At 40.8% G+C, this 19,475-nt stretch overlaps 1 protein-coding gene across 1 annotated transcript in view; it reads right to left on the bottom strand.

Moving 5' to 3' along the window:
* LOC121957675 (collagen alpha-1(XIV) chain-like) overlaps positions 1–19,475 on the bottom strand; it is a 206,127-nt gene that overhangs the window by 53,925 nt on the left and 132,727 nt on the right. The window contains 10 exon segments of the mRNA XM_042506398.1: positions 2,054–2,212; positions 7,874–7,909; positions 7,911–7,990; positions 8,227–8,369; positions 9,230–9,368; positions 10,605–10,643; positions 10,769–10,933; positions 11,791–11,934; positions 14,547–14,670; positions 17,671–17,810. Of these exon segments, the coding sequence (XP_042362332.1) occupies positions 2,054–2,212; positions 7,874–7,909; positions 7,911–7,990; positions 8,227–8,369; positions 9,230–9,368; positions 10,605–10,643; positions 10,769–10,933; positions 11,791–11,934; positions 14,547–14,670; positions 17,671–17,810 (1,169 nt within the window).

Genomic DNA, 19,475 nt, shown 5'->3' with positions numbered 1-19,475 from the left:
CAGCATGAGATCAAATACTGCGAGTTATAATTCATTCAGTTACTAATTTTGCAGAGAGAAAAATCAGTGTGATCTAGTCAATCAGAGGGAGGGTGTTTTATCTGATATCAGTTCAAGGATCTTATTTTTGGCACGCTCAGCTGATGAAGTCTTCACAAGCGGACACACGATGGTGCTGTTGATAGGCTTCCTTCCTCCCTGGCAGCTGTTGGTTTACATTCAGTTCACTTTACTATGAAAATCCACCTGCAGTGACTTGAAACTGGCGTGACACAAGAACATTAAGCTGCTTTTAATTTTTTCCCTCATATCTAAATGCAACCCAAATTGTCAGAGAAAATGTGGAAACTGTACGTTTCTGCAAACCACAGATGAGTCACATTGGTATGTTATTACGCAGCAGATACATTCAAACTAAACATCATATTTTGGCTTAAAGTACTGTATAAATTTGTATGATTATGCATCTTCCACAAGAAGTATGTATCTTTTAACACACACCTATATATGGCAAAGTGTCTACGAGTGATGCTGAAGCACAGATATCTGAGCTGGACCAGTGCCAGCAAATTTAACAACACAAATACTGCACATGCCTCATTCCTCAAAAGAAGTCCTGTACCGGACATGTTAGTAACTGATACCTACCATCTACGCCACAGCATTGTAGAAATACTACAACCATCTATGTCACAGCGTTGTAGAAATACTACCACCTTTCCATGTGATCTGTGTCAGTTAGTCCGCTTTTAGTCTTGTCTCTGTCTGGGCTGACCCGAGCAGTTGCTGCACTCGTCTTCATTTACAGTTCGTCTTGGTTCGTTCTTTGTATTTGTCTTTGTTTATGTCGTCTTTGTTTATTTGTATTCCTATTCATTGTAATTTTAATCAAAATTGTATACTTATATTCTTACTCGTAGTAAATGTTTCCTGATTGAAGCTTCAACTAGTGTTCCCGTCCCTCAGACGTCATCTCAGAAAATCATCCTATCAAGTACCCTGTTTTTGGGCATTTTCCAGGCGGCACCGTCACCATCAGGTGGGTAGAGAACGTGAGCTTCATGGATGAGGGAGAGAGGGGATCCCGACCCCCAAATTATGAGGGTGTCAGGTGAGAGAGCCACCGTGCGCCACCGAGCTTCAGTGTTAGGTGAGAGAGAGCCCGGTGCGCCTCCGACTGCTCGACAGCTTTGTGACACTTCATAGTTTGTAAAGTTCAAAAAACCAAAAAAACCCAAAAAGCGACGAGAGTAATCAGTGAAAGGATAAGTGCACTCATTACTCCGACTGTTAAATTCACCTGCTCTGCGCTGCAGGACAGAGCTCCACTCAGGCTGAGCTGCGGGGGAAACTTATCGGCGCTGCTCACACCGACACAGAAACGGCTCAACTCCATTAATAAACCCGTTAATCACCGTTGGGTAAAATGACCATGCCTGTCGCTGTGTGTGTCACAGGCGCAGCAGCAGGATCACAATGAAATGTCATTTGTCCTCTGCAAAAAAAAAAAAGAATATCCAAATGCCTAAATTGAAACTCGAAAACCTACCCGCTGAACCCGCTTAGCCGAATAAATAGGTTCAGCCCTACTGCAAACGCAGTGATAGTTTTGTTAAAAACAATGCCAGGTTGTTTGGGGGGATATAAAGCTGCTGGTAAAACAGACAACTTGTTAAATCGCCGGTGGTTTTGTGGTTTGGTGGTCTGAAATGTCGGTCTGCAGCTTGGCAGGAATCTCGCCTACTTGTCATCCAGCGTCCCCGCCAGCTCCTGATGACAGAGTCAGCTCGTGCTACGTCACTCTGGAAACACCGATGTGATATTTATGAAATGTGCAAGTGTAACAGGGTTTGCAGAAACGTACAATGACGTTTTCTTCTTGTGACTGGGCTGTTAAATATTTGTTCTCCTTAGTGGTGAAGACGATCGTGTAAGTTTGGTTGTTTCTCCGTAGCAGTTTTCATAAAAGCCCGTCTCACAGTTACATTAACACGTGAACATTAAACAACTTGAATATGAAGTTGATGCTCGTGCGTGTGCGTGTCGTCCTCACCGGTGCAGAGTTGTCCTTGTTCCCTCGGGAGCGGACCATCCGGCCCAGAACTTCCAGTCCGTCGATGGTGATGTTTCCCGCAGCGTTGATGGTTTTCTCGGCCACCATCTTGCAGTCGATCACCACTTTGGCGCTCGTCTTGCTGATTGCGATGTGAAGCTGTGAGAGAGAGAAAACATCCAATTATTCAATTGTGTTTAAATTTGTTTTTAGTGCTGAACACCAACAAAATAAAATGTCTTTATTAATCATCAGAGTTTGACGGTTAATCATTTTGATGTTTCAGCCAGGTTGAATAATTACTGAATTAATTATTATTGAATAATAATGAACTGAATTAATTACTATTGAATAATACTTTTCTTGATTTCCGGCCATTTGCCTGCCTGCTCAGGTCAGGTGCAGCCATGTTTTACAGTTTATGGACTCCAGATGTCCCTGAGGAGGATCAGTGTGTCCTCTCTCCTGTATTCTGGACGCTGCAGTAGAACAGCGCCCTCTTCCTGTGAGCTGCTGTAACGTTACAGAGCGAGTCGATCAAGCAGAAGCTCAGACCGGAGGCTCGAATCAAAGCATGATCTGTAATCCCTGAGCAGGTGCACGTTACAACTACAAAGACTCAGATAAACAACAAGACATACGGAGAAGGACACGGCAAAGGTGAGGGTAAAAAAACAAATAAATAAACAAAAAAACAACAACGTTAAGGAGCATAAAAGCACAACTGACAAAACTGAACTAACTTTGGCATAATGTTTTAAATGGAGTTGCAATGATAAGCTGACTAACAGATGAGTTGACTGTCAGAAAAATAATGATAATTTTGATGACTGATTCATTGTTTACATCATTTTTCATGCAAAATTGCAAAAATGTTTTCAGCCTCTGAAATTTTAATGATATTAAAATGAATATGCTTGGGTTTTTTGACTGACAAAACAAGACATTTAAAGACTTAAAGACAAGTTGGACTTTGAAAAAATGGAACTGGCATTTTTCACTTTTTTTTGACATTTTAAAGACCAAATGATATGACAGTGAAAACAGTCATTAGTTGTAGCCATAGTCTAAGTTTACAGAAAAACTCTGATTAAACCTTTTCTGGTAAAAATGTGTAATAGTTGATGAAAGAAGTGCGTTAATAAAAACAAACCTTACACAAGGTTCCCAAGTATTTTCCTGAAAACAAATCAGATTTAAACTTTTTGACAATATACTATCTGACAATATATTATGATTGTATAATATATTATTTATTATCCGACAATATACTGTCAGATACGTGGCATACATGAAAGGAGAGGCAGAATACGGGGAGACTTTTTAAGGCTCCGCATGACTGAAGGGAACGCTGCTTATAATCCGGTACATAGGCACAAACACAAACGCAACACACACACGCCCACACACACAAACTGCAAAGGTTTTATCTTGATTTAATGAAAAACCAACAATATACAACATGTTGAGTCAGTCTGTGGCTCTTTCGGGATAAAAAATGATTTTATTTACGGTATTAAATTTTACAAGCTTGTGTTCTTTATAAATGGCTTCACATTTTTATGACAGAGCACATTTATAGCTCCGCAATCCGCAGCAGAGCTGGAACTGGGACAAAAATCGTGAGCGCACGTGGATACGAAACTAAAATTACCTCCCTGAGCGACACTGCTATTTATAATTACAGGAAGCTCTGTCACCGTCACGGACAGTGGAGTGCTGAACGGTGAGGCGGATGAAACGCCGCCTGTCTGTGCTGAGTGGTTCCTCATCATCATTAACCCTCCTCTCCTGTAACGGCAACAGAGCTGCGAGCTGCTGCTGTCAGTGACTCACGTCTGAACCCTTTTAACCTCCCTCCGTCAGCACGCCTTCGCCTGACAGCAGAGACGAGTTTGTAAAAGTTATTCTCTTGTTTGTTTCCTGCCGTATTTACTGAAAGTGAGAAAAATGAAAACGCTCTGGGAGTTTTCTGTCTTTTTCGGGAATATCTTGGATTGTCTCTGCATGTTTCTCATTTTTCTCATCTTTTTATTGTTTTTTTTAAATCTCCTTTTTCTATAGAGAACAAGCATAACTCTGTTTTCTCTGATTATGAGTATTGATGATCATATTTGGCTGTTTTGGTGCCCCCTGCAGCGCTGGTTTCCTAACACATGATGGGCGTGCCTGTCGAGGCTGCGCCGAGTATTCAGTGAGGCGGCAGGACAGGATTCGTGTTCAGTGTGTATTTGGTCGGTTGTTGAGTTGAAGTTCACTGCTGCTGTGAAACTTATTGTAAATGTCAAAGTGATTTTCCAGCAGAGGAACAAACTCGTTCACACTGACTGGTTCTGAGTGAATTCACTCGTTTAAAAGGTGAACAGCAGCAGCCTTTATGTCACTGTAGATTGTGGATTGTGACGCACTTCAGATGTAGAGATTGACAAACAATGCAGTCTAAAAAATGAACCTATCGATGATCCGCCAGAGCCTCAGCTGCAATATTTTTGTAGAAAAGTATTTAACAGAATTAAAAGCAGGTTCAAACTTTACAGAATTCTTGTCAAAATCTGATTTTTTTCAAAGATATCCTAGAAACAACCCAAAATCCTAGAAATGTCTAAAATTCTAGAAACGTCCTGAATTTCTGGAGTTGTCCCGAAACCTGAGAAAGGCCCTAAAATTCTAGATATGTGATACAATCCGATAAATGTCCTAAAATCCTGGCCTCATTTTGCAAAAGTGGCCCCCACACAGAGAGTGAGGGGATCATCCCTGCAGAACACAAACAGCTCTGAGTGACATGATTGACAGTTGTGTCAGAGACTCAAAAGCTGCAGTGAATTTTAGCAAAAAGAGGCACAGAGAGAACAAAGTGACATGATTTTTTTTTTTTTTTTACTGATGATGAGTCTCATTGACTTCTTTCAGAATATTGTGAGAGTTTCAGCAAATATTACAAAAAGTTATTTTCATAAAGTTTAACTGTGGCTTTAAAGACTTCTTTGTATTCACTGATGTTTGCAGTTCTAGAGTAAAAATATCTGTAACTTTGGAGGCTGAAATAAATGTAGTCACGGTGGCTTATTCTATATCAGGAAAGACAGCTGTAAAGCTGTAATCACAAAGTGTGCTACTGTATCTACTGCGCGCGTGTGTGTGTGTGAGCGTAAACACAGATTTACAGGCATCGCAGAGTTCCCTCCGACCTGCATTAGCGTCGCAGAGCGGTGATATAAATCCTGTTTGAGAGTGTGAAGTGTGAAGCATCACTGCTCCATCAGTCTGAAAACCTCGCTAAAGGAAATTTCTACACTCTTGTCACATTTCCAAGACGTCAGCTTTTCAGGAAATAAAAAACTACGACAGCCAGAAACATTCAGAGTTTATCTGCTAAGTGTGAAAAGCGCTACAACACTAAGGAAAGCTCAACTTTTGTGACCCACGGGGGGGAGAGGGCTTTTTATCTTCGAAAGTTACTAAAGTTCTCAAAAGTTCAGAGACAACTATCAAATTAACGACGTCCTCTGATCTGCACTCACGTATAGAAAAGTCACACAGACTCGTCAGGTGGGACCTGAAAGTACTGTACTGGTCCTCCAGGATTATAACAGCCACTGTGTATGCAGTGACACGCACACACGCACACACGCACACACACACGCACGCACGCACACACACGCACGCACGCGCACACACGCACGTACACGCCAGCAGAAGAAAAGGTGAAAAGGTAAGCAGGATAAGCTGTGCTGAAAGCGAGCAGACAGAAGTGACTGCAGATCAGTCAACACCACTGACACTACACCACTGACACTGACACTACACACCACTGACTCTACACCACTGACACTACACCACTGACACTACACCACTGACACTGACACTACACCACTGACTCTACACCACTGACACTACACTACTGACACAACACTACTGACACTACACCACTGACACTGACTCTACACCACTGACACTACACCACTGACACTACACCACTGACACTACACCACTGACACTACACTACTGACACAACACTACTGACACTACACTACTGACACTACACCACTGACACTACACTACTGACACAACACCACTGACACTACACCACTGACACTACACTACTGACACTACACTACTGACACAACACAACTACTAGACACGTTGACACTACACCACTGACACTACACTACTGACACAACACTACTGACACTACACTACTGACACTACACCACTGACACTACACTACTGACACAACACCACTGACACTACACCACTGACACTACACTACTGACACAACACTACTGACACAACACTACTGACACTACACTACTGACACTGACACTACTGACACAACACCACTGACACTACACCACTGACACTGACACTACTGACACAACACTACTGACACAACACCACTGACACTGACACTACACCACTGACACAACACTACTGACACAACACTACTGACACAACACTACTGACACAACACTACTGACACTACACACTGACACTGACACTACACCACTGACACAACACTACTGACACAACACTACTGACACAACACCACTGACACAACACTACTGACACAACACTACTGACACAACACTACTGACACTACACACCACTGACACTACACTACTGACACAACACTACTGACACTACACTACTGACACTACACCACTGACACTACACTACTGACACAACACTACTGACACAACACTACTGACACTACACCACTGACACAACACTACTGACACAACACTACTGACACAACACCACTGACACTACACCACTGACACTACACCACTGACACTACACTACTGACACTACACTACTGACACAACACTACTGACACAACACTACTGACACTACACCACTGACACTACACCACTGACACAACACTACTGACACAACACTACTGACACAACACTACTGACACTACACCACTGACACTACACCACTGACACTACACTACTGACACTACACTACTGACACTACACCACTGACACTACACTACTGACACTACACTACTGACACTACACCACTGACACTACACCACTGACACAACACCACTGACACTACACTACTGACACTACACCACTGACACTACACTACTGACACTACACCACTGACACTACACCACTGACACAACACCACTGACACTACACTACTGACACTACAGAGAGGAGAGAGGAGAAAAGAGGAGGAGGAGTAGAAGGAGGAGAGAGAGGAGAGAGGAGAGAGGAGAGGAGGAATAGGAGAGAGGGGAGAGAGGGGAGAGAGAAGGAGAGAGAAATAGGAGGAGAGAGGAGAGAGGAGGAGCAGACAGGGGATACTGTGCAAATAAGAGGTGGGTTTCCATCACAGATTTGTGCAAAAATTAAGCAATATATATGGTGATTTTTTAAATTCATTTATTTTTAACATATATTTTGAAATGTCATTATTAATGTTACCTTGAATTATTTTATTATTAATAAAAGATACCATTAATTCAAAAACATTAAAAATAAATAAAATGTATTACCTTTTATTAAATTATTATGTAACAGGTGGAGTCCCGCACACTGTCCGTGTACCTGCTGTATTGTATGTACCTGCTGTATGGTATGTACCTGCTGTATTGTATGTACCTGCTGTATTGTATGTACCTGCTGTATTGTATGTACCTGCTGTATGGTATGTACCTGCTGTATGGTATGTACCTGCTGTATTGTATGTACCTGCTGTATTGTATGTACCTGCTGTATTATATGTACCTGCTGTGTAAATAAAGCTGCCTCGCCTGTGATCGGTCTGTGTGTCAGGAGTCTGTCACATGGGAGCGATTCTCACCTTATGGAAGCTGCCGTAGAAGAGTTTTTTTTTTTTTGATTTCCGGCCCTTCGAAGGTGACCGTCTGGAAGTCTCCCTTGTAGTCGTTGTTGAAGAACGTCAGCGTCTTTCCTCCGTCTGCAGGAAAACACAAAAATATCAACAACAACCAAAACCGGGATGATTCCTCACATGATGAAACTCAGCAGCTTTCACCTGAATTACTCCTGAATGACAAAAGTGGGCGTCCCTTGGTTGTGATGAGTTTGTTTTTTCAGAGGTAATATATCAGAATAACAAAGAGAAACACATGAACGCATATCGATGATTTTGGCAAAAAGCAGACGCTCCCACAGCAGGGAGGTCGGACTCACTGTCCAGGATGACTCCCACCAGCGGCTCGTTGTTCTTGTTGAGGATCTCCCAGAGGGCGAAGGGCTCCTCGGGAGTGTCGGGCAGCAGTCTGAACAGCAGGCTGATGGTGTAGTCGGAGGGCAGCCCCTCAGGGTGGATGTACCTGTGAGCCAGAGAGGACATGTCAGACCCAAGGACACGCTGAGGGGCCTTCGTGGTTTTAATCTCGTGGATATTCTGGATTATGGATGCTATCTGTTATCAGCAGAGATATCAGAACTCTTAATCGTGGTACTTCAGGGTACCACAGGGGTTCTCAAAGTTAAATTTAAGGCCGCGCTGGTACCTTGTATATCTATGAGAGGAGACTTTTGCGCCCGAGTTCAATTTTTTTTCTGACTAAATATGTTTCTTTTTCTATAACAACACTTGATGATGACACACTTATTAAACACCTACTGTGACTGTACTATCATGCAGTATTACTGACTGGAAAAGGTGGGACTAAAATGCAGTTTTTATAAGAACTTTGCGAAAATCTTTATTGTTGTTGACAAAAAATATGAGACAAAACACTATAGTTTTTTTCCCTAATGCAGCAGTTCCTCTGTGGTCATGACATAGTCAACACTGGCAAATGTTTTCGTCCCTGTCACTTTAATTTAATGCGAGCAATGTGGCGAATAAAACGTGAACTTCCTGTAGCGAGGCAAATTTGCATCTCGAGTTTAGTTTTCTGTCGTTCAGTCTATCATATATCATCCCTACATTGTTTTTTTTCATCAGATAATAAGATAAAATCTTATGCTTGACTAAAATGTCAAAATCATCAGTTTTGGATCAACTGGACTGATGGATAATCTAATGACTAAAACTGTGAAACTAAAATGCCCAAATTTTTAACTTGATTTAAAAATAAAATCAGGAAGAGGTTTAATAAATATGATAAAACTGAACATTTTGACAATTACACAAGACTGGGGCTAAATAACAGTACGGCCGATCAGATGAAATCCAGTGTACCTGGTCGGCTGTGCCAGGAAAGCGTCGCTGTGCAGGTGGAAACAGGGGAAGGTGTTGAAGGTGCCGGGTACCATGGAAACACCGGAGATGCTGCCGTACCGATTCTCCTCCAGGCCGAACAGCTCCATCATACGGAAACCTGACGACACACAGGAGCAATTTTAACTTGTTAAAATCATTTTAAGTCAGAGCTGGACCAGCTGATGATGTAATCATCACTGTTGAAGACAGTTTGGTGCATCCAAAAAGTGTCACCACTGCACAGAAATGCAACATAATATATTTTAACTGCATCGTCTGAGAATGATGTTGTTTTACCTTGTTTTTTTTTAGATTGTATGGTTTAGAAAAGTGCTACAGAAATAACGTTTATCATCATTACTACTATTATCATTAGTAGTAATAGTATTAATAGTAATAGTAGTTGTAGTAAGTTTACCTGTATATTAAATTAAATTGATTTCTCTCTTCTTCTTTTTTCATTTTGGGGTCCTCCAGCTCCAACTGTACAACAAAGTTTTAGGGCTACATTGAGGACATTTTGTTTTGTTTTTATTTCTCGAGGGCGGGGCCTGAAACTGTAATGATATTGGAGTGTATGTGTGTGTGTGATGTGTGTAATATATTTTCTACTGTAACAGTAAAAATTACGGCGTCAGTTTTATGTAATAACATTTTTTCATACATTAAACATGTACCTGCAGTACTTCTTATCTGCAGCACATGTTTATATCCAGCATATTCAAGAATCAAGATTCAAGATTTGATTATTTGCCCCGAGGGAAATCTGTATTTGGACATAAACGGCTGCCTTAAAAAAACAAAAAACAAACTCAAAAAATGCAGAAACAGACATAAAGCAATTCATATATACTCATTACTGTATGATTTCTTATTTGTAGTACACATATGTACACGACTCTACACTGCTCTGTTTTTGAGCTTCTGCTTAGATGCTGAACAGTACTTTTTTGTTTCAGCACTTGAACTCCGTGCAGTGAAAAGTAATCTGATTACTTACTAATCCAATTAACTGATTATCTTCTGAGTCAATAAAGTTAAGAGAGGTAGTTGGTTAAAGTTAGAACTTATCTTTTCCTGGAAAATGCCAAAAATTTGCAATTGTCTTTTCGTGTCTGGACTATAGCAACGCACTTCTTACTGGTGTACCAAAAACAACCTGCAAAGGCACGACTGTGTTTTTAATAGGGCTGTTTTCGTCTTCTCGTGGCTTTACACAATGTACTACATACAGAGAGGACTTAAACACGAGGCTCTGTTGTGCATTTGTATTCTGGGGTTTCTCTTTGGCTTTATCTCTGCTGCTCCCTGGTTTCTGTATCGATACTTCAAAGCCTTGTGTTTGATCTTTTACCTGGTGTTGCGCTGCCGCTCATCGGTACAGACGGACAAGCTGGGAAGGAAAAAACAAACACAGTCAAATAATTTCAAGCTTTATAACTGTCACATGTAGCACCGTGATCGCCGTTACTCTACAACCAGAAAGTGGCAACCTCGGATGAGGGTTTGGGTACTCACTGGCGGTGGCGGCCTCACACACAAAGGTCACCAGCTTCTCCTCGATCTTCCTGAAGGCGTCCAGGTCGTCCACAAAGAAGACGTGTCTGTCGCTGGGTTTACTGGCGATGCTCACCAGCTCGCCGTAGTCAGCGTCGGCGAAGCCGATCGCAAACACAATGTACCCTTTACAGGAAGACAGAGAGGGGAAAATACTTTAGTCTTTAACGGGGAAACAACCAGAAGAAGAGCGATGAGAAGCACAAGAATCACTCTGAAATTTAGAAGTTTACAGCAGATTTACATCAGCACTACATGTTTAACGTATTAATGTGATCCGCAGGCACATAAAACCTTTTTATTAGCATTTATTGTCTGCTTACTGGAGAAGGAATTGTGATTTGAAAAGTACTTTAATTTAGGAGGTTTTTCGCTGCTGTGCTGCTGAGGATTGAAGGGAAGTAAATTTCTTCCTACACCTGGAGTTTTCTACATGCCAATGTCAGCGTGTTTCTTAGCTGGTCTTTCCATTTTCTTGTTTTTATGGTTCACATTCGCAGCGTTTATTAATACACTTTTTAGTCCTTCTTTGTGGTAACTTTATTTTGTGTCTTTTTGTGTGTTATATTGTTGTTTTGGCGCTGTGTATTATGATTTTGTATTTTTGTTCCATGTTGTCTGCCTGTATCTGTAATTCACGTTGCTTCCTGTCTTGGCCAGAAAAAGAGCTTAAAAACAAAACACCACTGCTAAAATGTTCTTTTACTGAATGAAAATAAAAAAGAGATCTTGTGGTGTAACACCTTTGAGCCAACACACATACTTTTAAAGGCTGAATAAATGTTTGCGACTTTAAAAAAACATAATATGATGTAAATATTTTCAATGTAAACGAAATTTTGTGTTTCTGATTCTCTCTGTTGATGCTTCAGTGACTATAAAACGATGGAACCAAACCAAGAAAAAAGCCAGCTTTAAAAAATCTTTGTGAAATCTTTTTAAGCTTCACACCTTGTGCGATGATAAAAAATCACAGCTCTGACCTTCCATCTGCATCTCCTTGGACACTTTGTTGACGTCATCCTGAGATCGGCCGTCGGTGAGGACCACGAGGACGTTGGGGACTCCCCTCCTGACTCCTCCCTCTGTCGTGAAGATGTTTTCCTTCACATGCTGGATGGCTCGACCTGATTGGACGGAGGAAACGATCATTCTGCTAAATGTTGTGATCATACATAACTTTTAAATTATTTCTGTTCTTCAGAGTCCTGAAAACAGAAGAAGGAGCGCAGGCCTCCAGCAGGAGGGCAGACACTGATGCTGCCATCGGTACAGTGGGGTACCAAAAAGTTCTTGTTTTAATATGTTGATTTCTTTTTTCTTTCTTTAAAACTGCTTTTATTGTGAAATGGAGTGATAACAGAACAAGTGAAGACAAGTGCAGGGACACATAAACAGGGAAAAGAGATTCTTTAAAGTGACACAAAGACATGCAATAAAAGTGAAGACAATGCCGAGAAAAGAAAGAATTAAACAAAAAATTAGGAAAATAAAAAAAGAGGATAAAGCATCTGATGGGTATGCAGGATAAGGAGCAAAAAAGAGAGAGGTCTGAGACTGTGTATACAGATGGCCGTGCGTGAGGACAGACCGACATAAAATAAAATAAAAAGACCGTGTGTTTACATGGACCCTAATATTTCATGAATAATCAGAATTAAACTGCTTCAATCAAAGGGAATTTTTAAGTGGGTTGAGATGTGTGGTGGAAATCTCTGATAATCTGTTTACTGGGAAAATATTAGCGCTTTAATAACCATGTTAACGCTTTCTCTGATTCTGATTATTACGATCACTCTGTTTGTCTCTGGTTGGAATAAAGATGTTTGCTGTTTGTACATTCCTCCTTTAACTCATTTAAACTTTAACTTTATTATCCCAAAGACAAGTTGATGATGTTCCTCTGCTGATTTGAACTGAGGATCTTTTTCTCGCGTTGCTCTGAGACTGCAGGATTTTAATTTGTTGCTCATTAAATTGCTGCATCTGAGCTTTGTGTTGCAGTAACCTTTAAGCTGCTGTTCCTGCTGCTCCAGCTGTTTTTTTCTGCACTGAAAAATCTGTTTGTCCTCCATCTGACATCTTTTGTTTGTTTTGTGGCAAAAAGCACTGACAGCTGAATTTTAGGTTTCATACAAATTAATTATTAGATGTCCATGCGGGAGGACAACTTAACTCAAAAAATGTAGCATTCAGTGTGATGACAGGCTGTGATAATAGGTCCACAGCATGCTGATGTAAACGAACTTCGGAGCGGCCCAGCAGGGAAATACCAGAGCCAGCAGCCGACCACTGATTTTTTAAAAGACTGGCAGAATAAATAAAGAGGATCTGTCCTGTGAGTTGTTTTCTGCAGCGGTCAGGGACCAGTTCCACATCTAATACCACTAAAATACTGAACCGCTGAGCTTTAGGGCTGTTTCAAGACATGAGAACACACTGAGGATCCCAGGTGCACTTAATAATTAAATCAAATCACATTTAAATGACTATTACATTAAAATGAGAACTCTAGTGTATGTTGGCAAGTAAAATGTGCTGTTCCTGGAAACACTGTAATGAGGCTTTAGTTTAAAAAACATTTTTTGTACTGCAGGATTAGGTTTACATAAGACACTGAGTGCAGCCGGGAGCATTTTATTTTATTCAAAATTTAATTTAATTTTGCGTATTATGTTAAAGACAAAGTATCATTTGTTTCTCAAATTTATAACAACCGCCTGTATATTTACTGCAGTTCTTTTTTCTCTTTTGTTTTTGGGATGTGATGTTTAATGGAGCTGCGGCAGGGTTAATACATTTCAATAAAGGAAATCCAGTAGCACCAGGTCTGTCAGACAGATCCAGTGATCAAACGCCCTCCAGGGCTGTGGGAATACTGGGAAATACGGTCTTAACTGCACTGTGCAGAACGAGGTGACTGAGTGCTCTTAAACGCCCCAAACTGCCACTTTCTGACAGAAAGCAGGATTAGTGTTTTCCAGTGTGACGTTAGCAGAGGGAGAATTCCTACACAGCAGCGACACCGTTACAAATCTGTTCTCTGCAGTCCCGTCCCTGCAGGAGAGAGTGACTGCGCGGCTTTGTAAACACTGATTAATGACTACACCTCTCCCTGCTTCCCCACAGACTTCCTCTCATTACACACACACACACACACACACACACACACACACACGCTACAGAAATATAGGCTTCTGTGCACCTTATACAAGATCATCAGTATTAATGCAAACGTGCAAACACATTCTCATGTAAACGTGTCTTACATGAATGTATGCATGAAGACACGTGTTCACAGGAACCTGCAACTGTTTGACTTACAGACGTATTGACACAACACACAAAAGCAGACACACACTTTCAGACAGATTTAATTGTTTGTGTGTGGTTGCCTACTAGTAAGTATTGATAATCGAAAGTGTGTGTCTGTGTGTGTGTGTGTGTGTGTGTGTGTGTGTGTGTGTGTGTTCAGGATAAACTGGTGATTTGTCCCGCAGGTGCCTCTCTTGGATTTTGAGATGATTTGTTTGTGGGGAAAAAGCTGGATTTTATCTGCTGCAGCCACAGTGCTTGTACACGGTTTGTTTCAAAGTCCCGACTGCTTTCATATGTTTCCTAAATCTCGACCAGACTGCAAAAACAAACTCTGTTCAATAACTCATGAGTAGTTCTTCTACAGACGCAGGTCACAGAGATCCTGTGTGTGTGTGTGTGTGTTTTCCTGCTGTTCACTCACCTGTCTTGGTGTTTCCTCCCTTGTAGCTGATCCTGTTGATGGCCTCCAGCAGTCGCTCCTTGTCGGCGTACGAGTTCAGCTTGATCTCGGTGCGGGGGTCGTCACTAAACTGGATAATGGCCACCTGTCAGACAACACGGGAACATAACTAATCAACCACAAAAAAGATTCACAGAAGCTGCATTTACATGCACACTTTTTCTCGATCTGACTGAAGATTGATACGATAATACGATCTGGAGCAGCACAAACATGGTGAACACAGTAACTGGACAGGGCTGCCAGCTCTCACACTGACCATGAGACACACGCAACTGACACTCTTCACACACTCACACCACAAGAGTATTTTCTCGGTGTGGAAAATAAAACAGAATAACTTCTGACGGCAGCACGGCGCTCTCTCCTCCTTCTCATGCAGGAGTGAGTCAGCTAAAACTGTTACGGGAGCGCTCAAGCCGCTCAAACGTGCCGTCTGCCCTCCTCATAAGCTGAAGTCAAACAGACTAAAATGGATATGTATCTGTTCAGTGCAGTATTCGCTGCTATTTGATGCTCTCAGTCAAGCAACAGCGTGATATCTATGTACTTCTATTGGAGGCAATGAAGACGAGGAGAACTCCAAAAAAAAAAAAAGTCTGATTTCTTCAGACATGGAGGAAGAGGAAGCCATGGTGTGATGATGTAGGTAGCTGCAGTGGTAAATTCAGAGTATGTAAAGTAAATCCCAGGAAGCTGCTTTACCTCTTCAAACAGAGAGATGAAAGAAATGCTCAGTGAGAGATTTCACTGCGTTACAGAAGCCGGGGAAACAGAGGCGAGCCTCGACGTGACGTCTGTTTTTCTATTCAGAATCGCTCAACATTTCCCATTCCCTCGTTGTTTTACTTTGCTCTCCTGTTTGAGGTAGCCGTTGTTATCTTCATGGTGTCCTTTCATAGATTTCAAAAAAAGGACTACAGTTGAACTGCCGCACTTACAGAAATGTTGATTAATGTGTATTGTCCTTATAAATAAAGTTAAATGCAAATAAAAATGTCCAAGGTGTATTTTAAAAGAAGAACACAGCCGTCTTACTTTTGTGTACTTGTACTTTGGTTGGACTCTATCGTGTACCGCTTTCAGCAAAACAAAAACCTTTACTGTGAAACATGTCAAAGCATTACAGGAGGGCACGTACTGTGTTTTCTAAAAGATTAACTGCAGTTGAACTTGGCCCCGGCGCTGTGACTGAGCTGAACTCGGATCAGCGGAGAGAAAAAGACGAATACTGACAACATAAATAAACTAAGAGCACAGCAGGATCGAGGAGAGCTCCACGATGTGGAGAATATAAATGAGCTGTTTCTTCAGTGAACTGGGCTGCGGCCACCTGGGAGACCACACGGGCGAATTTGAATTTGTACATAACAAAACACATACATGAGAGCAGCTCAGTGAGGCTGATTTCAAGGATTCTGCTGCTGCAGGACAAGAATCTGAACACGGAAGTGAACGGGGTTTGAGCCGCGAGGGAGTCGCCGGAGGAAATGATTATAAATGACTGACACAGAATACAGTGACTGGCAGCATTACACTGTTTTTCTCATGTCCCAGTTTGTCAAAAAAATGTATTTTTCTAGGGTTCAGCTGACTTTTAGAGATGTTTGACAAGAAAGAAGAGCTGTTTTAACAAGTGAAACCTGGATCCAAATCAGTTTTCAGGTGCCTTTCACAAGCACTGAAACCTTTAAAACTGACCAAATTTGTTTGATTTCTTTAGAAAAAGTGGAAAAAGGCACCTTGGCAAGAATTATCATTCAAAAACAAATAAAAAAAACAAAAACAAGGACAATGTTGAGTTGTAATAATACATTTCAAAGTAGAAAATAAATGCATTTATGAGTCAATTTCATTTTTAGCAACTTTTACCAGGAAATTAAAAAAAAAAAATTATTTCAGGTTATTTTTTGTTTCATTAGTTTGTTTCTTTGTTTCCTTTTCTTTTTGACTTAATTTTGAGTAATTTGTTAGTTACAAAATTTACTTCTTGTACCTTCTTATAAGTATCATGACAATATTTTGGGCCATTTCTAAAGTTGCTCATTGCTTTTTCCCCCCTTCTACTGAAAGAAATCAAGCCAGTTTATTTGGTTTTCAAAGGGTTAAAGGGACACATGGTTATTAAAATAAAGGGCACACACACACACACACACACACACAGATATATTAATGCATCTGTGCGATATTGTTTAACAGCAGCAGTGTGTGCAGAGTGAGTCAGCGCTGACGCTGAGGTTTCGGCTCTCAGAGGATTACCGTTGACGCTCTCTTTCTTTGCTCCGTCTCTGCTGTTACAGCAGAACATGACAAGTCACCAAATACCGAACGGGGACGAGCATGAAGAAGCTCCTGCGCCTTCAGGAAAGCACCATTTAAGTGGCAAAGTACAGATTTGGTCCCCAAAGAAAGCGCAGCCCCGGGTCTCTGTCTGTTCAGCGGCTTTTCATTTTAATTTGTGTGCTTTTAACCACACTGTGGCTTCCTATCAGTCAAACCGCGCGGCCGCAGTGAGCCGCTGTACCAGACGCCGAGCGATGAGGGCCCGTGTCCTCTGCAGGAACTCGGAGGTGGCTTTACGGGGTCTTGCCGGTTAATGTGTGTCTCCACAGCAGGAGCCACCCCTTTAGGACATTTTAGCTGACCCACGTCCCCCTCTCCATCAGGGAGGACATATACTTTCTCTGAGACAAAGACAATATCGGACAGATATCTCAGATCCTTCGTGCCCTCAGCGACCGGGTTTTTAAACAAGCTTTCGGCCCTGATGTCCTCGTGCTGCTCAATTATCGATGAACCTTCAGTGTTTCATATTCAACACAGCTAACTTTGACCATCATGTTATTACATGTATTCATGGTTTTACTGGTTGTATTTTCTTAGGGTGTGAATTGGTTGTGGGACAATAGACTTCTTCTTCACTGCAGCGGAGACACGGCACCGACTACGAGGCCGTTCTTCCTGCCTTCGAGGTTTTACGAGTTCTCGCAGAGCAAACACACCTGTAGTCCATGTTTTGAAGAATGCTGCAGAGCGAGCAGAAAAACCAGCAACAACCTCTGCGACAGTAACCGGTGTGGCGTACCTGTGTGCCGCCCGGGCCGATCAGGTCCAGAGCTCCGGTGGTGCTGTACAGGAAGCGGATGATCTTCACGAAGTTTTCATCTCCGATACTCCAGGAGCCGTCGACCAGGAAGACCAGGTCGGCTTTGGCTGCCTTACAGACTGAACGGGGACAGAGAGGCGGAGGAAGTTTGAGTGGAAATGTTTTTGGTTTTTCTTCTACACCAAACATGTTACCCTGCGTTTTTTATTTTTAGCTAATTACATTGCTATTATTATTTGTTGTTTTTTTCTGATTTTATTTTTTTTTATTGTATTTAATGTCTTTGTTCATGTTCAGCATCATTAAAAATGAGATTCTCCCTAAAACTTTGATGGTGATCATGACAAAGATGAAGTTAATGTTTTTTGCTTGTTGTTGTATATTTGTTTGTTTTTTTTACTTTATTTTATTTTATCTATTTTTTCCAGTAATTTTTTTCTGTAATTTCATGCTAATTTTTGGGCCATTCTCACTTCCCTCTGATGTTTTTAAAAGAAACCAAGCTAATCTAGTCAGGTTTCAAATTTAAAATTTTCTGTTAAGACCGATGCACTTTTACTTTTTCGTCCAGGACTTTCACTTGTAACACTTTTTTACATAGTAGTACGAGTATTTTTACATCAAAGGAAAAACAAAATGAGAAACTTGGCAAGAAATATCCTGCAAACTAAACAAATAAATAAATAGTAAAAGGTGACATGGAAATAATAATAATGAGAGAAAAATGTCCTGAAAAGCAAATCTTAAGTTCTTTCAATTATATATTTGAAATGATGCTCTACAGAAAGAAAGGAAAGAAAAAAGAAAATAATTTTAACAAGAAAGAATTTCTTTTGGAACTTTCTTAAGGTTATTTTTTGTTTTTTACTTTACTTTTTTCTTTTCTTTCTTTTTTCATATATTCTGAAAAAAATCTTCTAACATTAATCTCTTGCTAATTTTTAGGTTCCTATTTATAAGATAGTTATAGTTATAAGATAAGAAATGTGTTGTGAACATGCTGGTCTCTGCTTTTTAGCTGATGATGTGTTTTTTTTCAGATACGTAGTTAAAAAAAAGTGTGGTGACAGATATGTGAAGATTGTGAATGTTTGCTGCAACAGATCCAACACGCAGGTTTACATTTCAGACATTTATCTTAAATGAGCCTCCTGTTCACTCATCTCTGTAATTATATGTTATCTCTGTGTGATCATTTGAACTCCAAATTATCTCTACCTTTAACCACGCACGCATACATATATATAGATATCTTTGAGCCTGTGTTTATATACCATAATTTAGTGTGTGTGTGTGTGTGTGTGCGTCACTGTGTGGGAGGAGAAGAGTTAACGCTTATTTACTGAGCTCACACTGGCAGCGCTGAGTGACACTAAACTGTCGTCTGCACACGTGCAGAAAACCTCAAGCTCTTCCCTTCAATAACTAACTTGACGTTGTGATTTATATAAGGAGATGTGGGCAGAAAGTGAACTAAACTTTACAAAGTCGCTATAGTTACATGACGGGAAAGTGAAAGAAAATCAAAGAAAGAGCAAACATTGGGAGAGTTTTGTTAAAAGAAACTTTTCTGTTAATTATTGCTGAACAGAAAATTGTAGTTATTTTCCTGAAGTTTTCCTGTTAAATCATCTGAAAAAAAACATTGTATTTCTGTTGTATCAAGGCCACAGGTGAATTCTTGCATTTAAAGATATTTATAGTTTATTTTGAATATGTTTGGCATCTTTTTTATTTTAATAATTTTAAGGTTTTTGGGGTTTGTTTTTTGCATTCTTCACTGA

Source organism: Plectropomus leopardus, chromosome 18 (assembly GCF_008729295.1).
Source record: "Plectropomus leopardus isolate mb chromosome 18, YSFRI_Pleo_2.0, whole genome shotgun sequence".
Taxonomy (NCBI): Eukaryota; Metazoa; Chordata; class Actinopteri; order Perciformes; family Serranidae; genus Plectropomus; species Plectropomus leopardus.
This window is presented reverse-complemented; position numbering and strand designations above follow the sequence as displayed.